This window comes from Electrophorus electricus, chromosome 6 (genome assembly GCF_013358815.1).
Source record: "Electrophorus electricus isolate fEleEle1 chromosome 6, fEleEle1.pri, whole genome shotgun sequence".
NCBI lineage: Eukaryota > Metazoa > Chordata > Actinopteri > Gymnotiformes > Gymnotidae > Electrophorus > Electrophorus electricus.
The window spans coordinates 14,941,475-14,960,343 of NC_049540.1; the positions used below are offsets into that span (position 1 = coordinate 14,941,475).

An 18,869-nucleotide genomic window follows, 5' to 3' on the forward strand; every position below is an offset into this window, starting at 1 on the left:
CCTCAAGCTATTTCTGTATTTATTTAGGTCCTCTGTGCTCACCAGTTTTACAACTACTAAGAACTTAGCTTCTGTAAGCACTACCTTACAGAAGACAGGTGACACATTGTTCTAATCTTTTTTGTTTACTCCCTCCTATTAAGGTCTTAATTTGTGACAGCCTGGTAGACAGCTTTACATTAAGACTGAATAAATGTATAAATATTTATATGTATAGAGGCAAAACAACTCCAAAGTTCCAAGTAAAATTGCAACCTCATTAATTGGGTTAATAAGAGAAACTGTAGGAAAGCAGAATGAAAATGCAGATGGACTAAGCTCACTGTCCACTGTGGGAACCTGGTACTCCACGTCTCAAGAATGCGGTGGTTAAGGGATCACTAAGTTATGGAGTTAGAGATGCTCCAAGTAACAAATGATCATCAAACTCCTTTACAGCATCACCAATACACACTTTAATTAACAAACTCTGACATAGAACCATTTACAATTGTACAGAAAAGATTCCTTCAAGCAAGGATAAAAGTGAGACTTTGTTAACTCAGTGAGTTAACTTTGGGCAGTCTCATTCTCTGAGTTAAAGCATTTACCCAAGCTATAAGGTCAGAATGCAAAGCTGTAGACCTACTCTAATTCACATTTCTGCACGGTCATTCCCCTTGACCGCCGTCTTTTGTTCCCTGCTCACTTTGGCCCCCTTTATACCCATAGCTCCTCCCGCAATGATTAATGAACATTCCTCTCATTGGCCAAGGAGGTAACGGTAAAGCGACAATGAATGATAAGCTTCTTCCTAAAAAAAATGCGCTAACCAGCCACTTTAAGAAACACCAACCTTATAGGTACACCTTGTAGGTGTGGAGATATAGCTATCTTTTGGCCTGTTTCACCTAATGTGTTATTCTCTGGGAAACTGTCATATTTAAACAAAGGTATATTTTTTACTGTGTTAAAGCTAGTCTATAGTCCAACAATAATGTGCAGTCTCTAAATTATTTGTTAATGAAAGAAAATTTAACATGCATGATATTATTTTTCTTGTGATAAAATCAGTGTCAGACAATCTGCTTAATTCTTGTTGTTTAATGTTTTTTTTCTTTTCTAGACCAGGAGTCTAGTACAGACATCTTGTGTCACATGATGCCATTCTACAGTTATGATGTGCCACATACATGTGGTCCTGACCCAAAGATCTGTTGCCAGTTTGACTTTAAGAGGTTGCCAGGGGGACGCATTAGCTGCCCCTGGAGGATTCCCCCTCAGGTCATTACCAGTGACAATGTGCAACAGAGGTATCTATCATCCCAGATATGTACAATTAAACAGTGAAATATAGTCAACAATAGTAGGATTTCCATGCAAGGTGCAACTGAGGTGAAGTTCCAACATATTGATAGCTGATGGACAACATGCCTATATACCTGGGTGATTAGATTAGAACTGATGAAAGGGTTAAGGATTTAGAGCTCATTTTGTGATGTTGCCATGGTATGCACTGACAGTTCAAGTGGCAATACTTTGCAGAGTGTGTCTGGTAATGTCTGGTATAAAGAGGTAGTGTAAATGAGGAGCAGGTGATATTAATAGTCTAGTGATGATGAGTGTGTGTATGGTTGTTGATTGGCTCGATGTTCTTTGTCATCAGAATGCTGGGAGTCGTAGTTTTCTAAGAAAGCTGGTGGCATGCCAAATCGTGTCCAGCTAGACTTATATAAAAGACTAGAGTTTATGCTGTGGAAATATCCTACTTAAGATAAGTTTCCATGAACCTTTTAGAGACAAATTATTCTCTTTTTGTCAGTTGACATGTGATGGACATTTGCTAGATAAATGTTTGTCTCTAATTCTTAAGCCCTTGTCTTGTTCATTTGATGCTAGCTGCTTTCAGTTTTAAAAACTATATTCCCATGAATCCTTACATGCTATATGATGTTGCTACATTATCTCAATAATGTGGCCTGAATTATAGTATGGTTGTCTTGTTTCACATGTGTTTCCTAAATAGCAAAGTGTGTAGATTTTTATATATTGGTCATAGTGGTAGTCATCAAATGTAGCCATGAAAAGGTTTATTGATGTGCCCTTTACTGCTCCAACTTGAGTTCAGTGGTGAATATTAAGATGTTCAGAACCACCTTTAGCTTTCTTAGTAAAAAGCGATCTTACAAGAACCTTGGCAGTTTTCCTCTGTTGTTGGTAACTTAAGTTGAGCAGCATTTATTTGAGTGTTTTAAGTGTTCCCATAATTAGTATTTTATTGATAGACGTAGGATTCTATAATATGAATATTGACCATCTTTGTCTTACTATTCCGAGGGCTCACATGCTGTTAGACCAGTACAGGAAGAAGTCCAAGCTCTTCATGTCCAAAGTGGTGCTGGCTCCACTTGGTGATGACTTCCGCTACACGGATGCTCAGGAGTGGGATCAGCAGTTTAATAATTATCAGAAGCTTTTTGACTACATGAACTCTCATCCTGAGCTCAATGTTCAGGTCTGGGTTCTTAATGCTTACTGTATAGAATTACCATATGTATAGTTACTTATAGTAGGCAAGGCAAGTGTCCATAATTGTTTGTAAACTGTCTATCAACCTCTTTACAACTGATTTGTTAGCACAAGGTATATGTTATAAAGGTTATTTACATTTAGAAATGCTGGCATGGCAAATACTGATGTGGCAGTTACCATAGTCTCATTCATGCAGTGTTAACTTGCATTAGCTAGCTTTCATTCATCATTAACAATGAAAGCTTTTTAGATAAAGTTGTGGAACTTTAGCAAGTAGTTGGGCATATAAAGTACTAACATTAGAACATGTATCCCATGTTCTGACAGTTTTATAGTAAAGAGGCTTATACAGAGTTTATAAAACATTAGGGATTCTTGCCTTGTAGGTGCACAAAATAGGCATATATGAGTGGAGATTTAAAGAGTACTTGTAATCCACTACTGTACATAAGTATCATTTTAAGTATTTGTGCTTTACTTGGTCATTTATGATTTTGTACACTGTGTTCTTCTCCACTACAGTTAAAAGAGACTTTTTTTGACTCCACTTTATTAGACATTTGGTTTATTCAGTGAGCATTTCTGATAATAATATTATCAGATAAATGCCATAAATGTAAATATTTACAGCAGGTGTGCTTTACTTCTGGTAAAGGACATTTCTGAGGAAGAAGAAAAAAATTCATAAGCATTTTGTTTTATTGTTGTTAGTTTATTCAGTTTAAAACATCTCATGCCTATTTTGTGATCAGAAATCGGTTGCAAGAGACCAGTAGTGACTCATATGACTTGCATGGAGCACATGAAATACTACTAAATTTTATTACTTTTGGGATGCAAAAGTTAATTTAATTCAGTTCATAACTGGTTATATGCAGTGTGTTGGCATATTTTCAGAACATGGTATACATGTTCTAAATGTTACTACAGTATATGCTCTTCTTGCAAGCGCTCCCCATTTCATTGTTAATGATGAATGAAAGCTAGCTGAGGCCAGTTAACACTGCATGAATGAGACCATAACTTGTTGATTATATGTAGTGTGGCCACTTATTTGTAAGGATTAGTTCGTTCATATGTTGAATTTGTATACAAGATTTATTAAAATTGTAACCATTTTCATTTCAGGCTCAGTTTGGCACTATATCTGATTACTTTGAGATTCTGCGTAAAGTGACTGGCATGGACCAAGCTGGCATGAATAAGGGAGTGTCACCATTTCCTGTGCTTAGCGGTGATTTCTTCACATATGCAGACAGAGATGACCACTACTGGAGTGGCTACTTCACTTCCAGACCATTTTACAAACGGATGGACCGTATGCTGGAATCTCACCTCAGGTACTGGGAAGTTACACAAAACTGTATTTTACACAATGCATCTTAGGCCATGGTGAGATCTATAGTAAATGTGGGTGTGTATGTTATTCATCTTATATAGGGCCCTTTTTATTCAAGTGTCTGTCATAACTGCACATGTGCTAATTGGATGGGGAGACTCTTTTTAATGCATGTATATTTGTAAGTTTGATGGGGGGTTTAAATTCATCCAAGGAATGGAAAGTTGAAAAGCAACTTGCTCATTTATGCTATTAATGGATATTAAACTATTCATTAGGAAATAATAACAATTTAACAGTGACCTTCAATGTTTACAGTAATCTAATCAAAGGTACACAATCAATGAAAAAGTTTACTAGTCATTATTTTTGAAGTAGTAGTCATATGTTATTAAGGCTACTTTGCAGTGTTATTTACAGTGTTGGTTCTTCTGTAGTTTTATTAATTCAGTCCACAAAAAGGCAAATATCTTTGTAGGTTACCAAATATGTCTGGTAGAGAGGTGTTATAATTACCTTCGAGATGTTTTTGAAAAAAACCCCACCAACTGTGATGTCACATGCATACTCTTTTGCAATCATAACACGGCAGAGTGTGACTAGATTTTGTGCTAATTTTGTCACCTGTTTTAAATCATTTTAGAGTCTATATGATTTATATTTTATTATATCAGATTTTATATTATTTATATATATATTGTAACATGGAGTGATCATGAAGCACAAGATTTATTATGGGCAAATCTATGTTCAGAGTCATTAGTACAGTCCAGAGTCAAGGAGCCAACATGGAAAGTCTAGGAATACATAGTAAACAAAAGAGACAGAAACACACAACAGGATAGGGAAACAGGCTACAATGAGGAATACAAACTACACAAACAGGCTAAGCAACATGAGCGGCATGGATAACAAACGGAGTCTAGGAATCACAATAACAGGCAGAGAAAACACGAGGCATGGATTACAAAGACCAGCAAACTAACATGGAAAAAATAGGATTTAAATACACAGACTGATGAGGGCTAACCTGGAACAGGGGATGACTAATGAAAACAGTAAAAACCAAAAGAAGGACCAGAACAGGAACGGTGAAGATAAACCTAAGGAATGGAACCAAAGCAAAACAAAGACACGAGACTCTAGGGAAGGCCAATCGTGACATATATTATAGTTTTATATATGATGTGTTTTGAATTTTTGTCAGATACCTCATCATCATAGCTTCTAAATAAAAAAAACTATAACTAAATAAAAACTAAAACTAATTTACAGAAACAAAAACAAAATTGAAACTGTTAAAATGAACTAAAACTGAACTGAAATAAAGTAAAAATGGAAACTAATGAAAATTTTAAAAACTATAATAAAACTGGCAACACACATATTGATACACATACTTACAGTATGCTTTATTAACAGAAATCCATCACTCCTGGCTCCAGTACTATACTCTTGTAAGTCTTGTAAATAGAGACATAATGAAACAAGAAAGGTGGCAAAAAATATTTATTATTTATTAATGTTTATAATTATTAAGGTCAAAAGAGCAAAATCTTAAAATAATCAAATAAGAGCCAGAGCCAGATAGCTAGCAGTGAAAAGGTAGAAACACTCAATGCTAATAACATGAAACACAATGCCAAGACAAACTGAAACAGACTTAAAAAGACTGAGGTATAAAATGTTTCTGGAAAAACTGCAACTTATGCATGAAAATTATACATGGAAAGGTTATTAAAACTCAAGTAACAGAACCAGGAAGCACTACTGGCTTTTAGGAAACAAATTGTAGAACCCAGTATTGTAATCACGTCCGAATAAGGTAATAACACCCATAACTGTAATAACCTTTTGGACTAAACTCAGTCAAAAATGTAATAAAACTCAATAATGTAATAATTTTTCTAATAATGTAATACAGTGACTTAACCGTTATTGTAATAACATTTTTACCACAATTTAATACATTAATACATTATTTGGAATTCACTACTTTTTCAAGTTGATCATTTGTAATACTTTATTACATTATTATGCATGTACTGTTTTCATGAGTTCATCAGATATATTTTTGTTAACACTTTTGAGTGTTGTAGATGATTAATAAATTCTCAGCAGAGTATCTGTAATGTTGTCATGCATGAATCAGAGGAGAGTTTGGATGCAACCACAGTCAAGTTCATTACAACAAGCAGTACACCAAGTGGGACATTTGAAGAGTCACCTTTTTATGCTTTCCAGTTTTTCGTTCTTTTAATGTCTTATATATATATTTGTGTGCAAATTACGTAGCCAGAGGGAGTAACTCTCCCAAAAACCCCACTTTTCTCAGGTGCCTGAAATGCTTAATTGGATTTTCAGCCATTTTCCTTGTTATAAGATGATGCAGTCTGATAACACTTTTCACATTGCCTGCCAAGGAAACGTGGAATGCCATCACATAATGCATAGCAAGTACTGGAGACGGGAAGGGTTTGTTCAGTTTAGTATCCATGTGCTTTTCTCATATACCGTATGAGAATATGCTTTGTTCTGCACTGTGAGGGGAAATCTCTTTAGTATGCTCTGTCAAAGATAAAACCACAAAGAGGTCAGTGGTTGAAATTCATTTGTACCACTGTTCCTTCCACTGCTCCCTCCCCTGCTCCTTCTACTGTTAGTTTACTGTGTGAAGGGCACTTCATGGAGAACTGTTCCTACAGCTGTGTGCAGTTTGATGCTGCATTTTCACATCTCTTAGTCCTGAAGGGCAGGGCAGGTCCAGCGCTCTGTTGCACACCGGAAAATCCAGGTTCACAACCTGTGCTATTATTTGTGGATTTGTGATGTATAAAGCTATAGACTTCTTGGCTAATGAAGCTAACTCAACAACTGCAAGCCTAATCAACCGCAGGTCTACTTTAACCTAAAATTGTGTGTAAATGTGATCTTTTGTCAATCACTAGATGTCGAACAGTGTTCAAGTGTGGAGGTGTATTTATGATTACATGCTGTAACGTGTAGTCACAATCCATTTAATGCCAGGTTAATGCTCTGGTATTTTTACACGTGTCATGCCAAGGTCTGCCTACATAAAGAGAACTTCATGTCTGTTTGCGGAACCATGTATTAACAGCATGGAAACCACAGAACTGTATGATTTCTAACATTTCAAACACATTGATGTTTACAGGTGCTCAGGAAAGAATGGTCTGTCTGCAAACTGCAAGACAAGGGCAGAATATGTAGGGGTGGGACCACCCTGGTGGTTCACTAATCAGAATAGAGTAGGTGAGCTGACCAAACAGAGCATTGGGCTCATTGGGAGGATGGGGACAGGAGCGCTAAAAGAATGTTTCAGATAGAGGGTGAAAAAAAACACCTACAGTTTGAAACAGGATAGTGGTAACTCAGTGGTTTAGCTACTCAACTAGCAAACAGAAGGTTGCCAGTTCAAGCCTTACTGCTGCCAAGTAGCCACCATTGGGCCTGTGAGCAATTGCTCAAATTGTACTTAGTCATAATTGTACAGTCGTGGCCAAATGTTTTGAGATTAGCACATATTTTGGTTTTCACAAAGTTTGCTGCTCCAGTTTTTATGGTGGCAATTTGCATTAACTCTAGATCGTGAAAGGTGATCAGATGAATTGATATTAATTGTAAAGTCATTTCCTGCCTTGAAAATTAACTTAATCACAAAACTCACTGCATTTCAGCCACTGCATTTCAACCCTACCACAAAATAGCCTGCTACCACGATTTCAGTGATCTTCTTAGCTCAGGAGAAACTGTTAACAAGGACAACGAGGATTAGAAGCACAGACTGGTTGCTTTAAAAGGGTGGTCAAAGTTTTCTTGTTAACCATGGTTACCTTCAACGAAACACGTGCAGTCATCATTGCATTGCATCAAAAGAGCTTCACAGGCAAGGACATTGCTGCTTGTAAGATAGCACCTAAACCAACCATTTATCAAATCATCAAGAACTTCAAGGCGACAGGTTCAATTGCAGTGAAAAAGGCTTCAGGGTGCCCAAGACAGTCAAGCAAGTACCAGGACAGTCTTCAAAAGAGGATGCAGCTACGGGATTGGTTCACCACCAGTACAGAATTTGCTCAGAAATGGCAGAAGGCAGGTGTAAGTGCATCTGCACGCACAGTGAGGCGAAAGCTTTTGGAGGATGGCTTGGTGTCAAGAAGGACAGCAAAGAAGCCACTTCTCTTCAAGAAAAACATCATGGACAGACTGACATTCTGCATGAAGTAGAGGGGGATAGGACTGCAGCGGACAGGGGTAAAGTTATTTTCTCTGATGAAGCTCCCATCAGACTGTTTGGGACATCTGGACAAATGATTGTCCAGAGAAGAAAAGTTGAATGCTACCATGTGTCCTGTGTCATGCCAACAGTGAGGCATCCTGAACCCATTCATGTGTGGGGATGTTTCTCATCCAAGGGAGTGGGTTTGCTCAACATTTTGCCTAAAACACTGCCATGAATAAGGAATGGTTTCAAAATATCCTCCAAGAGCAACTTCTCCCAACAATGCAGGAGCAATTTGGTGACGAACAATGCTTTTTCCAGCATGACGTAGCACCATGTCACAAGGCAAAAGTGATAACCAAGTGGCTCGGTGAACAAAACATAGAAATTTTGGGTCCATGGCCAGGAAACTCCCCACATCTCAATCCCATTGAGAACCTATGGTCAATCCTCAAAAGAGAGACAAACAAAAACACATAAACTGTGATCAACTCCAAGCACTGATTAGGCAAGAATGGGTTGCTGTCAGTCAAGATTTTGTCCAGAACCTGATATTCAACATGCCAAGGTGAATTGCAGAAAAAAGAAAGGGACCAAAATTTGTGTGGTCTCAAAACTTGGCCACGATTATCGCTTTGGATAAAAGCGTCAGCTAAATGCCAATAATGTGTTTTTGGAACATTGAAGCATAAAAATCTATTGTAGTATACCAAAAAAATAAAACTATGAACATTGCAAATGAGAAAAATAGGTCCCCTTTAACTCTTGTTCTTTTAAATAATGCATTAACAGTATATCTTCAAGATATTTACTTCTGTGCATTCAGATGCTTCACTGATAGTGGTAGCTCAGTGGTTAAGATATTTGACTTGTAATCGGAAGGTTGCTACTTGTTGGGCCCTTGAGCAAGGCCCTTAACCCTCAATTGCTCAAGTTGTACTTATAATGTCATAATTATGTCACTTTGGATAAAAGTGTCAGTGAAATGCCATAAATGTAGGTGACAGGTGAAGCAGGAACAGGAAATAGAGATTGCACTGGTTAGAGTGGAACATGAAATGATATTTAATGCAAGAAATTGGGGTCTAAGATATTTCAGTGAAGTGCACAAAGTTTCCAGAAAAACAGAATGTCTTCATCAGCTGTACAAGCAAACTGCATCTGAAGTTGTGAATATATATAAATGAAATATGTTTGTTACAATTGTACCATAGACATTGCTGGGACAGACAGTGCTGCTTACTACCCTGTTCTCCTGTGAGCGTTGTTTTTCATGGCAACACTGCATGTGCATGTCTGTTTATGATTTTGTGTGTATCTGCACCCCTGTGTTTATAATTTATCCTCGCTAATTTTGACCCTCACCTGTTCACCTCACCTGCAACTCATGAAGGCTATGCTTAAAAAGGACTGAATCCTCAATCAACTCAACCAACTCACTCGTATTCACACCTTGAATTAACCCTTGAATTGTTCCACTTAGTGTACTGCTTGGTGTAATAAACTTGACTGCATTTGCATTGAAACTCCTCTGATTCATTTAAGACAATGTTCCAGATACTCTGTTAAGAAAAAAATATCAGGAATATTAAAACTCATGAAAAAAGTACATTCACAATAATGTAATGAAGGTATTACAAATGGTCAACCTGAAAATGTAATAAATTCCCAATAATGTAATAAGGTATTACAATATTAATAAAAATGCTATTACAATACCGGTTAAGTCATTATTAGGCTATTACATTTACATTAGGTTTTATTGCATTTTTGACTGAATTAAGTGCAAGTTTTTATTACATTTCTGCATTCATTACATTACTGGAAAATTATTACAATATTGGGTTCTACAACAATACTAGATTAAAATTGTATAGAACGAATTATTCTGAATTTTAATGGTTCAGGGTTTAACCAGTATTTGTCTAGAAAATATAGGTTGTTTATTCCTGGCCTCAAAAGCTGGAATTCTTGAATAGATATGAAATAATTCTGTCATGGTGATGTCAGGTAACAGATATCTGTAGTAAAATACCTTTCTTTGATCTTTTCTCAGGGCAGCAGAGATTCTTTATTCTCTGACCTTGGCCAATATTAAGATGTTTGGTAAGCCCAGCAATTATCCTGCAGTAGAAAATTATAAATTGCTGACAGAAGCAAGACGCAACCTAGGACTGTTCCAACACCATGATGCAATCACAGGCACAGGCAAAGACTGGGTGGTTGTGGATTATGGAACCAGGTACATAGCTTTCCTTTTGCCACTGCCAGTTGTAGTGCATTGTTGTAGAACAAGTTGTTACTTTTTGGCAGACAACTCCCTCTTTGACTGGTTTTTAAGATACTATAATCTGTCTGTTCAAGAGTGAAAGTGAAGGAATGTGTTGTTTATTCTGTTATGTAGGCTGTTTCACTCCATTTTGAATTTAAAGCGAGTGATAGTGAGCTCAGCTCACTGGCTGGTGCTTGATGACAAAAATATTTATACTTATGATCCTGCAAAGCCACTACTTCAGATAGTGAGTACCTTCGACTGAAATCCATAAACTTGTTATTTTACAATAGACAGGTCTTAATATCTTGTCATATTATAATAGGATGAAGTCCAACCAGCCCAGGATGTCTTACCTCACAAAACTGTCATTAAAATCAGTGCCACACCAAGGTAATTACTGTGAAGTGTAAATAACCTTCTTCACACATTTTGGTTTAAAAGTTTTTAGTAGTTAATATAATATAAAAGTGGTGGAGTAGGTATTCTTAAATGAATGAACACAGTATACATAACATAATATATGTTTAGTTTTGGTCTCTGGTGACATTGAAAATGAATGGCAGCTGAGGTTTCTGGTCAGTTTCCCAATGAATGTCTTTATCATGCCTTCCTTCAGGTCAGTTGTAGTGTATAACCCCATCGAACAGGCCAGAAGCTCAGTGATAAGCATCTACGTGACCACTCCCCATATTCGTGTACTCACAGCCCAAGGCCGTCCAGTCATTGCTCAGATCACTGCGGTTTGGGAACATTTCACCCAAGCTTCCACTGAGGTCTTTCAGGTCAGGTTACATCTACTATAACATTACAGGTTTGACTGCAAAGGTACATATACCACAAATTATGTCCAAAAATTTTGGAACATGGTACATGTATTAATAGTGTTTATGTTGTGGCAGGTGTCTTTTGTAGCCCATGTGCCACCGCTGGGCCTGGCTGTCTACCAGATGAGTGAGGGAGTGGAGCTACATACTGAGTTAGCCCATTATATGTTCCTAAAGAAGGGCGGACATGTGTCAGTTACTGGAGCTGAGCAGTTCAGAGTGGCCATCCCTCAAGAGACTGTTCCTGTATCTGTGGAAAATCCCCACCTACAGCTCTTTGTCTCCTCCACAACAGGTCTATTGGAGGTCAGACAGCTCACAAATCTTTCCACAAACTGCCACTTACTGCATCACATATACACATCTGTGTGTGTGAGATTGTATATTACAAAAGCAAAAATGGACAACATCTGCAAGTTTTGTTTTGTTGCAAGCTGTTTATCTATTCAGTCATACCCCTCAGTTCTGACTTTTGTGAATATCTGAAATGAGAAATGTGGATATCTGAAATGTTTTCCCTTATTTTTTTCAGACACTAAAACTGAAGGAAAATGGATTAAAGCACTCGATTAAAGTAGATTTTGTATGGTATGGAACCACCAGCAATAAGGACAAGAGCGGTGCCTACTTGTTCCTTCCTGATGGAGAAGCTAAAGTAATTAAACTCTTCATTTATGTGATACAAGCACATTATGTAAATATTGAGGGTGTAACGTTTAATGTCAGTTGAATACAAAATGTAAATAAATCCACCTGAAAATAACCATCATCTTTTCTGCAGTACTGGAATGTAAGATTCTCTCATTCAAACAAACACACTATGAGAATTTTTTTTCTGTATATGATTTAATATCCATGTATTGTGTTTTGTCTCTCAATTGGACAGAAGTACTCTCCCTCCCGGCCTCCGGTGATCCGAGTAACCAAGGGGCCTGTGTTCTCTGAAGTCACAACCACCTTCACACACATCACACATACTCTCCGACTTTACAATATCCAGGGTATACATGCTGCTGTTTCACTAACAATCTTAGTGAATTTTAGCATTAAAACTTTAATTTGACAGGGCAAACCTGTTATTCACTGCGCCTGGATCTTTGCATATCTGTTTTTACTGTTAGAGAAGTTCTTTACTATTTTGCTTAGGTAGAAAACACTGAGCTGTGCACAGAGCTCCTTTGCTGTCATAAGATGCAGATCTTGGGATATGGTTTTGGTTTTAGGAAAGAAAGGTGGAATTCAAAAAATGTCCACATGAAGGGATGTGCAGCTTTAGAGAGAGTTTTGTTTCCTCTATCCTAAGGGTATAAGCTGTTTTCCCATGTTGTTTAATTATTTGTGATGAGAATAAATTTCTTTTAAGGTATTTAAATAATTTTGTTTTAGTTATATTGTTGTTTAGCTAACTACTCACCCTGTCATGGTGGAATAGAGTCTATAATATACTATATAATAATAATATCACAAACCTGTGTCCATCATATCCTGAGTTTGTCTTCAGAGCCATTTCAAAACCATGCTTGGCAGGTTATATATATATATATATATATATATATATATATATATATATATATATAGAGAGAGAGAGAGAGAGAGAGAGAGAGAGAGAGAGAGAGAGAGAGAGCAAGCGAATTGTACTAAAATACACTTTATTCGCACAGCTGCAGTCTGTCTGTATGGCTAAAACATCTTTAACTAATTTACTGTAAGGTATGATGTACCAACTAAGTTTGGTATTTTGCCACTGATGTAAGTACATTGATAAATACAGTATGTTACATACTGTACAGTGTTAGTCTCTTTAACTACATTAACCTTACAGTCCACTACAGTATATACTAAGAAATTATGCACAGACAGAAATTTTCTTTGTTTCTCACACCTCATTGTACTTTCTTTCCAAGGAGTGGATGGTCAGGCTGTTGAGATCTGTAACACTGTGGATATCAGGGGAGAGTTCAACCAAGAAATTGCAATGAGAATAACATCTGATATTAACAGCATGAATCGATTCTTTACAGATCTCAATGGTTTCCAGGTAGGCTCAATATATTGTTCATTTATGTACCATTTTTTAGCCAACATGGTTTTATGCAAAGATGCATGAACAGGGCAGTTTCAGTTCTACAGTTGTATAGTTTGTTCATCTGTATTTGAGAATATTAGCTACACAAAAAGAGAACACACAATTTCAAAGATGTGAGTGGAAATTATTTTTGTTTTAACAAACTTAAACTGCCAACTTGCCTTGGACAATTGATATATTTAGGAAAGAATGGTGACAGACAATGAGGACAGGTGGTACCTGGTTACATGGGCCCTCTTGTAATCTTCATAACCCAGCTAAACATTATTAACAAGCATTTTATTTGCAATTTTCTTTGGTCATGTATTAACCTTATGACACATTTTTGTGAAATTTATTTTTATGTACATGTGGGTAATTTTTAACTAACACAACCAAGACAGTGATATTACCTTTTTAACTTTACCTGAGGTGCTTCTTTAGTCTGTATTGTGTTTAAAATGTTCAGTAATTTATTTGACTTATTCAAACAATCCAATTAAATGCACCTGGCCCAAATTTGCTGTAGGGGGATGCAAGTGCATAATGATTCATGATTATATCAAAGGCTTCAGTTCAGTCAAAATAAAATGACTTTTTCCCAAAAAGATGATCATGTCGTACAGACTGAAATACACCTATAGGTCAATATATCTAATAATTACTTTATTTCAAATTGGTGCTTTATTTACTTACCTTATTTATTTGCTTACATTGGATGTTTTTTCTAGGTGCAGCCCAGAAGGACCATGTCTAAGCTGCCACTGCAGGCTAACTTCTATCCCATGACCAGCATGGCTTACCTGGAAGACTCAAACAGAAGACTTACCCTACTCACAGCACAGTCTTTAGGGGCTGCGAGTCTCAAGAGTGGTGAGCCTTCCTTTACCTTTACAATAGCAAACAGAGGATTCACATTTAAACTTACACATTCACACATAATTTTATAGGCACCTACTCTATAGTTGTTTAAAAATAAATAGACAATTCTTTGCAACTGTAGATAAAGCCTGTCATTTCATCCACCACCCCTGGTACTCGTAGCTGTTCTGCAGATAGTTGACTGTACTGTCTGTATTGTATAGACTGTACTGTATAGTCCTTATCTTTTGTATTTTGTATTTTTATTGGACTGGTTTTGACCAAAGGTATTAGCTGCATGTTTTTAATATGCATTTATATGGTAAATGAACTAGAAATTTATGTTTATCCAAACTCTTTTGAACACAGCATAAATTATGCATTTACACACTGTACTGGGTTATAGTGGTAAAGAGGGAGCTGAGCTATACAGGAAGACTCCTAGTTTACCAGTCAATCTATGTCCTTACCTATGGTCATGAAGTCCAGATAATAACTGAAAGAATGAGATTATGGATACAAGTGGCCAAAATCAGCTTCTCTACCTAGTAGCAGGGCTCACTCTCTGTGATAGGGCAAAATATCAACTATATGGGAGGAATTCAGAGTAGAGCACTCCAGCTCTGCATTGTTAGGAGCCAGTGGAGGTCATTAGGGAATCTGATAAGGATGCCCACTGGTCACTACCCACTGTGTACCACACATGGCCAACAAGGAGGAGGCCTCAGGTTATACCTAGTATCTGCTGGTGGGATTACATCTCCTGTCTGGTCTGGTCAGGAGGAGCTAGGGGAAATGAATAAAGATAGACATCTGGGCTATTGCCACTGCTACCCTGAAATGGATTAAGTGGAGACAAAGATGATGAACATACATTATAAGTTCTAAAACCTACATTATGTCCGAATGAAGTGTCATAATGTAGATATATACATTACACTCTTTAGGTCAGCTGGAGGTAATCATGGACCGTCGACTGAACCAGGATGATAACCGTGGCTTAGGCCAGGGAGTGTTGGATAACAAGATCACTGCAAACTCCTTTCGCTTGCTGCTGGAGCCTAGAAATTCTGCCCAAGAGGTGACCACAGTTGGTGTGTGGGTGTGGGTGTATGGGTGTATACCACTTTTGGCATCACTGCCCTTGAAAATTAAAAACATTTTGAGGAAGTTTAGCGACATTTGCAAAATATGTCTTGAGCGGTAAATATAAATGATCCACTGAGTTTTTCCTGTTGTTTTAGACCCAGAGAGAGAATAATGCCCCATTCAGCTATCCATCACTACTCAGCCACATTTCCTGCACGTACCTTAACCACCCTCTCATCCAAATGGCGACCAGTGTGGATCCGGCTCTACTTACTCCAGTACCCCACAGCCCGCTCACTTCCTCTTTCCCCTGTGACATCCACCTGGTCAATCTGCGCACCATTCAGTCTCAGGTGGGTTCTCCCTACTTCCCAGCATGTTATACATAAAATAATTCGAAGGAAACACAGTCTACTAATTGAAAACTACATGTGAGTATGCATTTGAAAGGTAGTTATTAATTTATTCATTAACCATGCATCTGCTATAGGAGTAACAGTTGTGGTTTTTACAATGGCCATAGGTTGTCATATAATCCTAGTCTAACTTTATTTTCTATACATACCGTACATTGGTATTTATATAAAATCTATGCATAGAAGCAAGTAGTGACAGTTTATTTGCACTGGTGGATGTCTTTATTCCTTGCTCAGTAAATTGAATGGTTGGTCAGTAAAATACAGTAAATAAAGAGAACATAAGAATATATACAAACAGAATTGTCTGAAGTAAACATATACATTATAATTAAAGGAAATACTGCTGTAATATTAGCCCTGTATTCCATCATCAGACATGACATAATTCCAGTGAGGCTAAGGTTATTAGGTCTGATAGGAGTATCACCATGTGCCGGCAAACCTATCCTAATTGATCCTAAGGGAGGTTGAGTATTGTAATTACTTATTAAAATACATTTGGTTGGACTGCAGTGAAGCTGAATGTGCTTTTGTGTAGCTGAATAAAGCCTTTTAACAATGACAGCAAGATTCTTTGTTCCTTTCAGAAGTAAAGTTCACTCTGCAAATAGAACTCAATGTTGTACAATCACTAAAAATATTATATTTCATTGTAGGGCCTTATTTGCTGAATGCTTTTACACTATAAATTTTGAGGTTGTAGTTTTGTGATGAATCACTGATTATGATGGCAACAGAATGGCAGTGATGTTGACATTTTATAACATTACCACTTTAGTTAGACATTTAGCTCGTATAGATTTGAAAAAAGAAGTCATCTGCACTTAACCAAGAAACCTTACAAAACTTAAAATTTCAGATAATCCCCAATACAGGCAAAACTGATAAATTGGTCCAGGTTTTTTGTTCCCAGCATGCTCATAAAATTCCCAGCTCACTCTTCAGTACCTAAACATGCCAATAAAAAGTTATGTTAAAATGAAATGTTCAGTGTTTGATTTTGGTTTGCTATATGCCATCATTATGTTGAAACTGAGATGACCCCATTTCTAACAAGGGAGGATCTGTGGGGAATGAGAAGCAGCTGATAGCTAAAACAGTGGACTCCATAATCATCCAAATGTGGGGTTGTGTGTGTGTCTCACAGGAGGAAGGGGGAGGTCCATCCGAGCAGGCTGCTTTAATATTGCACAGAAAAGGCTTTGACTGTGGCTTTTCCTCTAGGAACACTGGCCTACTGTGTAGCACCACACGTGGCAAGGTAATTTTGTTTAGGCAATCATACAAGCACACATGCACATGTGCACACTCAAAAGCTAATAACTGTTGCAGTGTCAGTTTTAAGATTGCAAAATAAACCTCTTATAAAGTTAGCTATTGCACAAGAGTTAGAGTTTATATCAAGTCTAGTGTGGAAATAAAGAATCATATAATTAAGCAACGCTAATGGAATAGCATGTAAAAATGAAAACCAGGACAGTCAATGTTTTATCAAAACTTCATAGTATATCTTTGCCATAGCAGGCCATTTTAATGGAAACTTGTAACATGAGACGTGGCCTGGTATATTTTATTGTGAAATTGATGTTGTGTACTGTAATAGTAATTTTAGAATGTCACTATTATGAAAACGTCTGTCCCATTAAGGGCTTTATGTATTTTCCTTTCATTTTGAATCTAGATTCACTTAGAGGAGGTGCTGACAAAACTAAAGGTTAGCACCTTCACACCTGTCTCTCTCTCTTTGATGTATGAGTCCTCAAGCACACCCAAACATCAGGAGATCAGCCTTAAACCAATGGAAATCTGCACATATCGCATCCAACTGGGATGAACCATGGCTATAAAGAACTTTGTTTGCAAGTCCTATTCTAAGTATTTGGGCTGGCAAGGACAAGCATGCTGTTGCCTTCAATGATTCTGTGAACAAACTGTCAAGAAGAAACTTGAAGCTCCTGTCATGTGTTCATAAAATGGAAGTAAGCGCATTCTTAGCCTTAAAACATTTGCTTCGTGTTCACTAAGAAAATATGGCAATCAAAGATTAAAATTTATTTGAGGTATTTGAAAACACATTTAAGAAATGTTTCCAACTTATGAAACCACCATTTCCCAGCATTTTTGTAGTACCAAAAATCTGTTTGGGTTTTAAGCTTTTATGTGCAATAAGAGATGTCTGAAGAGTCTTTTATCACCCATATTCTGTTATATTTCAAAGCAGCACACTGCCCATAATTATTTCTATAAAAAGGTGAAATGGTCATGGCTGTATACTTGGACTATTGGAGAATATTGTTCTTCAATATTCAACCAAGGAAACATTGTTAATGGGAAAAAATAAGAAGTAAATAAATAAAAAAAATAATATATATATATATATATATATATATATATATATATATATATATATATAAATTAAATGTTAGTCGCAGAGATTGCTGTATATTCTTCCACCTCAATAAACATAGAAGACTAGGTGATGATATTGTTGATATTTAGGCAAAGGGTAAACACATAATAATTTAAAAAGCTACACAAATGATAAATTGCAAATAATTGGAATCATATCACTGTTTTGTGTGTATTTTTTAATGAGCAATCATATGACAATTATATTTTTTTCAGTAATGGTGTGGAAAAATATTTTTTCTCATGGTGTTCATAATAGAAGACATCTGGTAAATGATGCTTATCCAGTCCACCATTTTGTTTGTACAATTATATTTTTGGAGGTTACTTGCTGTATGTTTACTATGTTTACTAAGTAATTCACTGTGGTATTTAATGTGGTAAAAATAATAACAGTAACAAAAAAAAAACAGCAACAGCTATTTTTCTTCTTCTTCTTCTTCTTCTTTTTCTCCTCTATTATTATTATTATTATTATTATTATTATTATTATTATTATTAGTGAAGGTGGCTTAAACCATTAAGATAAATGCATGAATTTTCTCATGTTTAGACTACTTGATTAAAGTTGGTAAAGGGGATACTGGGCCAACCAATCTGTAGGGTTGTTTTATTGTTGTATTTTCATGTTGTCATTGATAAAAGTAATGTTTAAAAGTAGGGATAGATGACATAAACACCTGTAAAAAAAAAAAAGGCATTGCTTTATACCAGAAAGGCCTTTGCTGTTTTTTTATTAAATTGGTTCTTGAAATAAGGTGTGTTCATAATTTAAAATGACCTTTGATTCTAATATGTGCAATTCCAAAGTTTTATTATGAATATGGTGTTTAT

General features: G+C 36.5%; 1 protein-coding gene across 2 annotated transcripts in view; it reads left to right on the forward strand.

Moving 5' to 3' along the window:
* The window catches only part of man2a1 (mannosidase, alpha, class 2A, member 1), a 37,661-nt gene extending 19,683 nt beyond the window's left edge, over positions 1-17,978 (forward strand). The window contains exons 7-22 of one of the 2 annotated variants that reach the window (XM_035526725.1): positions 1,106-1,292; positions 2,317-2,494; positions 3,640-3,851; positions 10,150-10,335; positions 10,498-10,612; positions 10,691-10,758; positions 10,985-11,150; positions 11,268-11,498; positions 11,725-11,847; positions 12,079-12,193; positions 13,097-13,230; positions 13,989-14,130; positions 15,066-15,199; positions 15,363-15,560; positions 16,774-16,887; positions 17,308-17,978. In XM_035526725.1, the coding sequence (XP_035382618.1) occupies positions 1,106-1,292; positions 2,317-2,494; positions 3,640-3,851; positions 10,150-10,335; positions 10,498-10,612; positions 10,691-10,758; positions 10,985-11,150; positions 11,268-11,498; positions 11,725-11,847; positions 12,079-12,193; positions 13,097-13,230; positions 13,989-14,130; positions 15,066-15,199; positions 15,363-15,560; positions 16,774-16,887; positions 17,308-17,460 (2,456 nt within the window). In that variant the 3' untranslated portion in view covers positions 17,461-17,978. The remainder of the gene's footprint in view (positions 1-1,105; positions 1,293-2,316; positions 2,495-3,639; positions 3,852-10,149; positions 10,336-10,497; positions 10,613-10,690; positions 10,759-10,984; positions 11,151-11,267; positions 11,499-11,724; positions 11,848-12,078; positions 12,194-13,096; positions 13,231-13,988; positions 14,131-15,065; positions 15,200-15,362; positions 15,561-16,773; positions 16,888-17,307) is intronic. The other variant, XM_035526726.1, reaches the window with a different exon arrangement.
* The last annotated feature ends 891 nt before the right edge of the window (positions 17,979-18,869 follow it).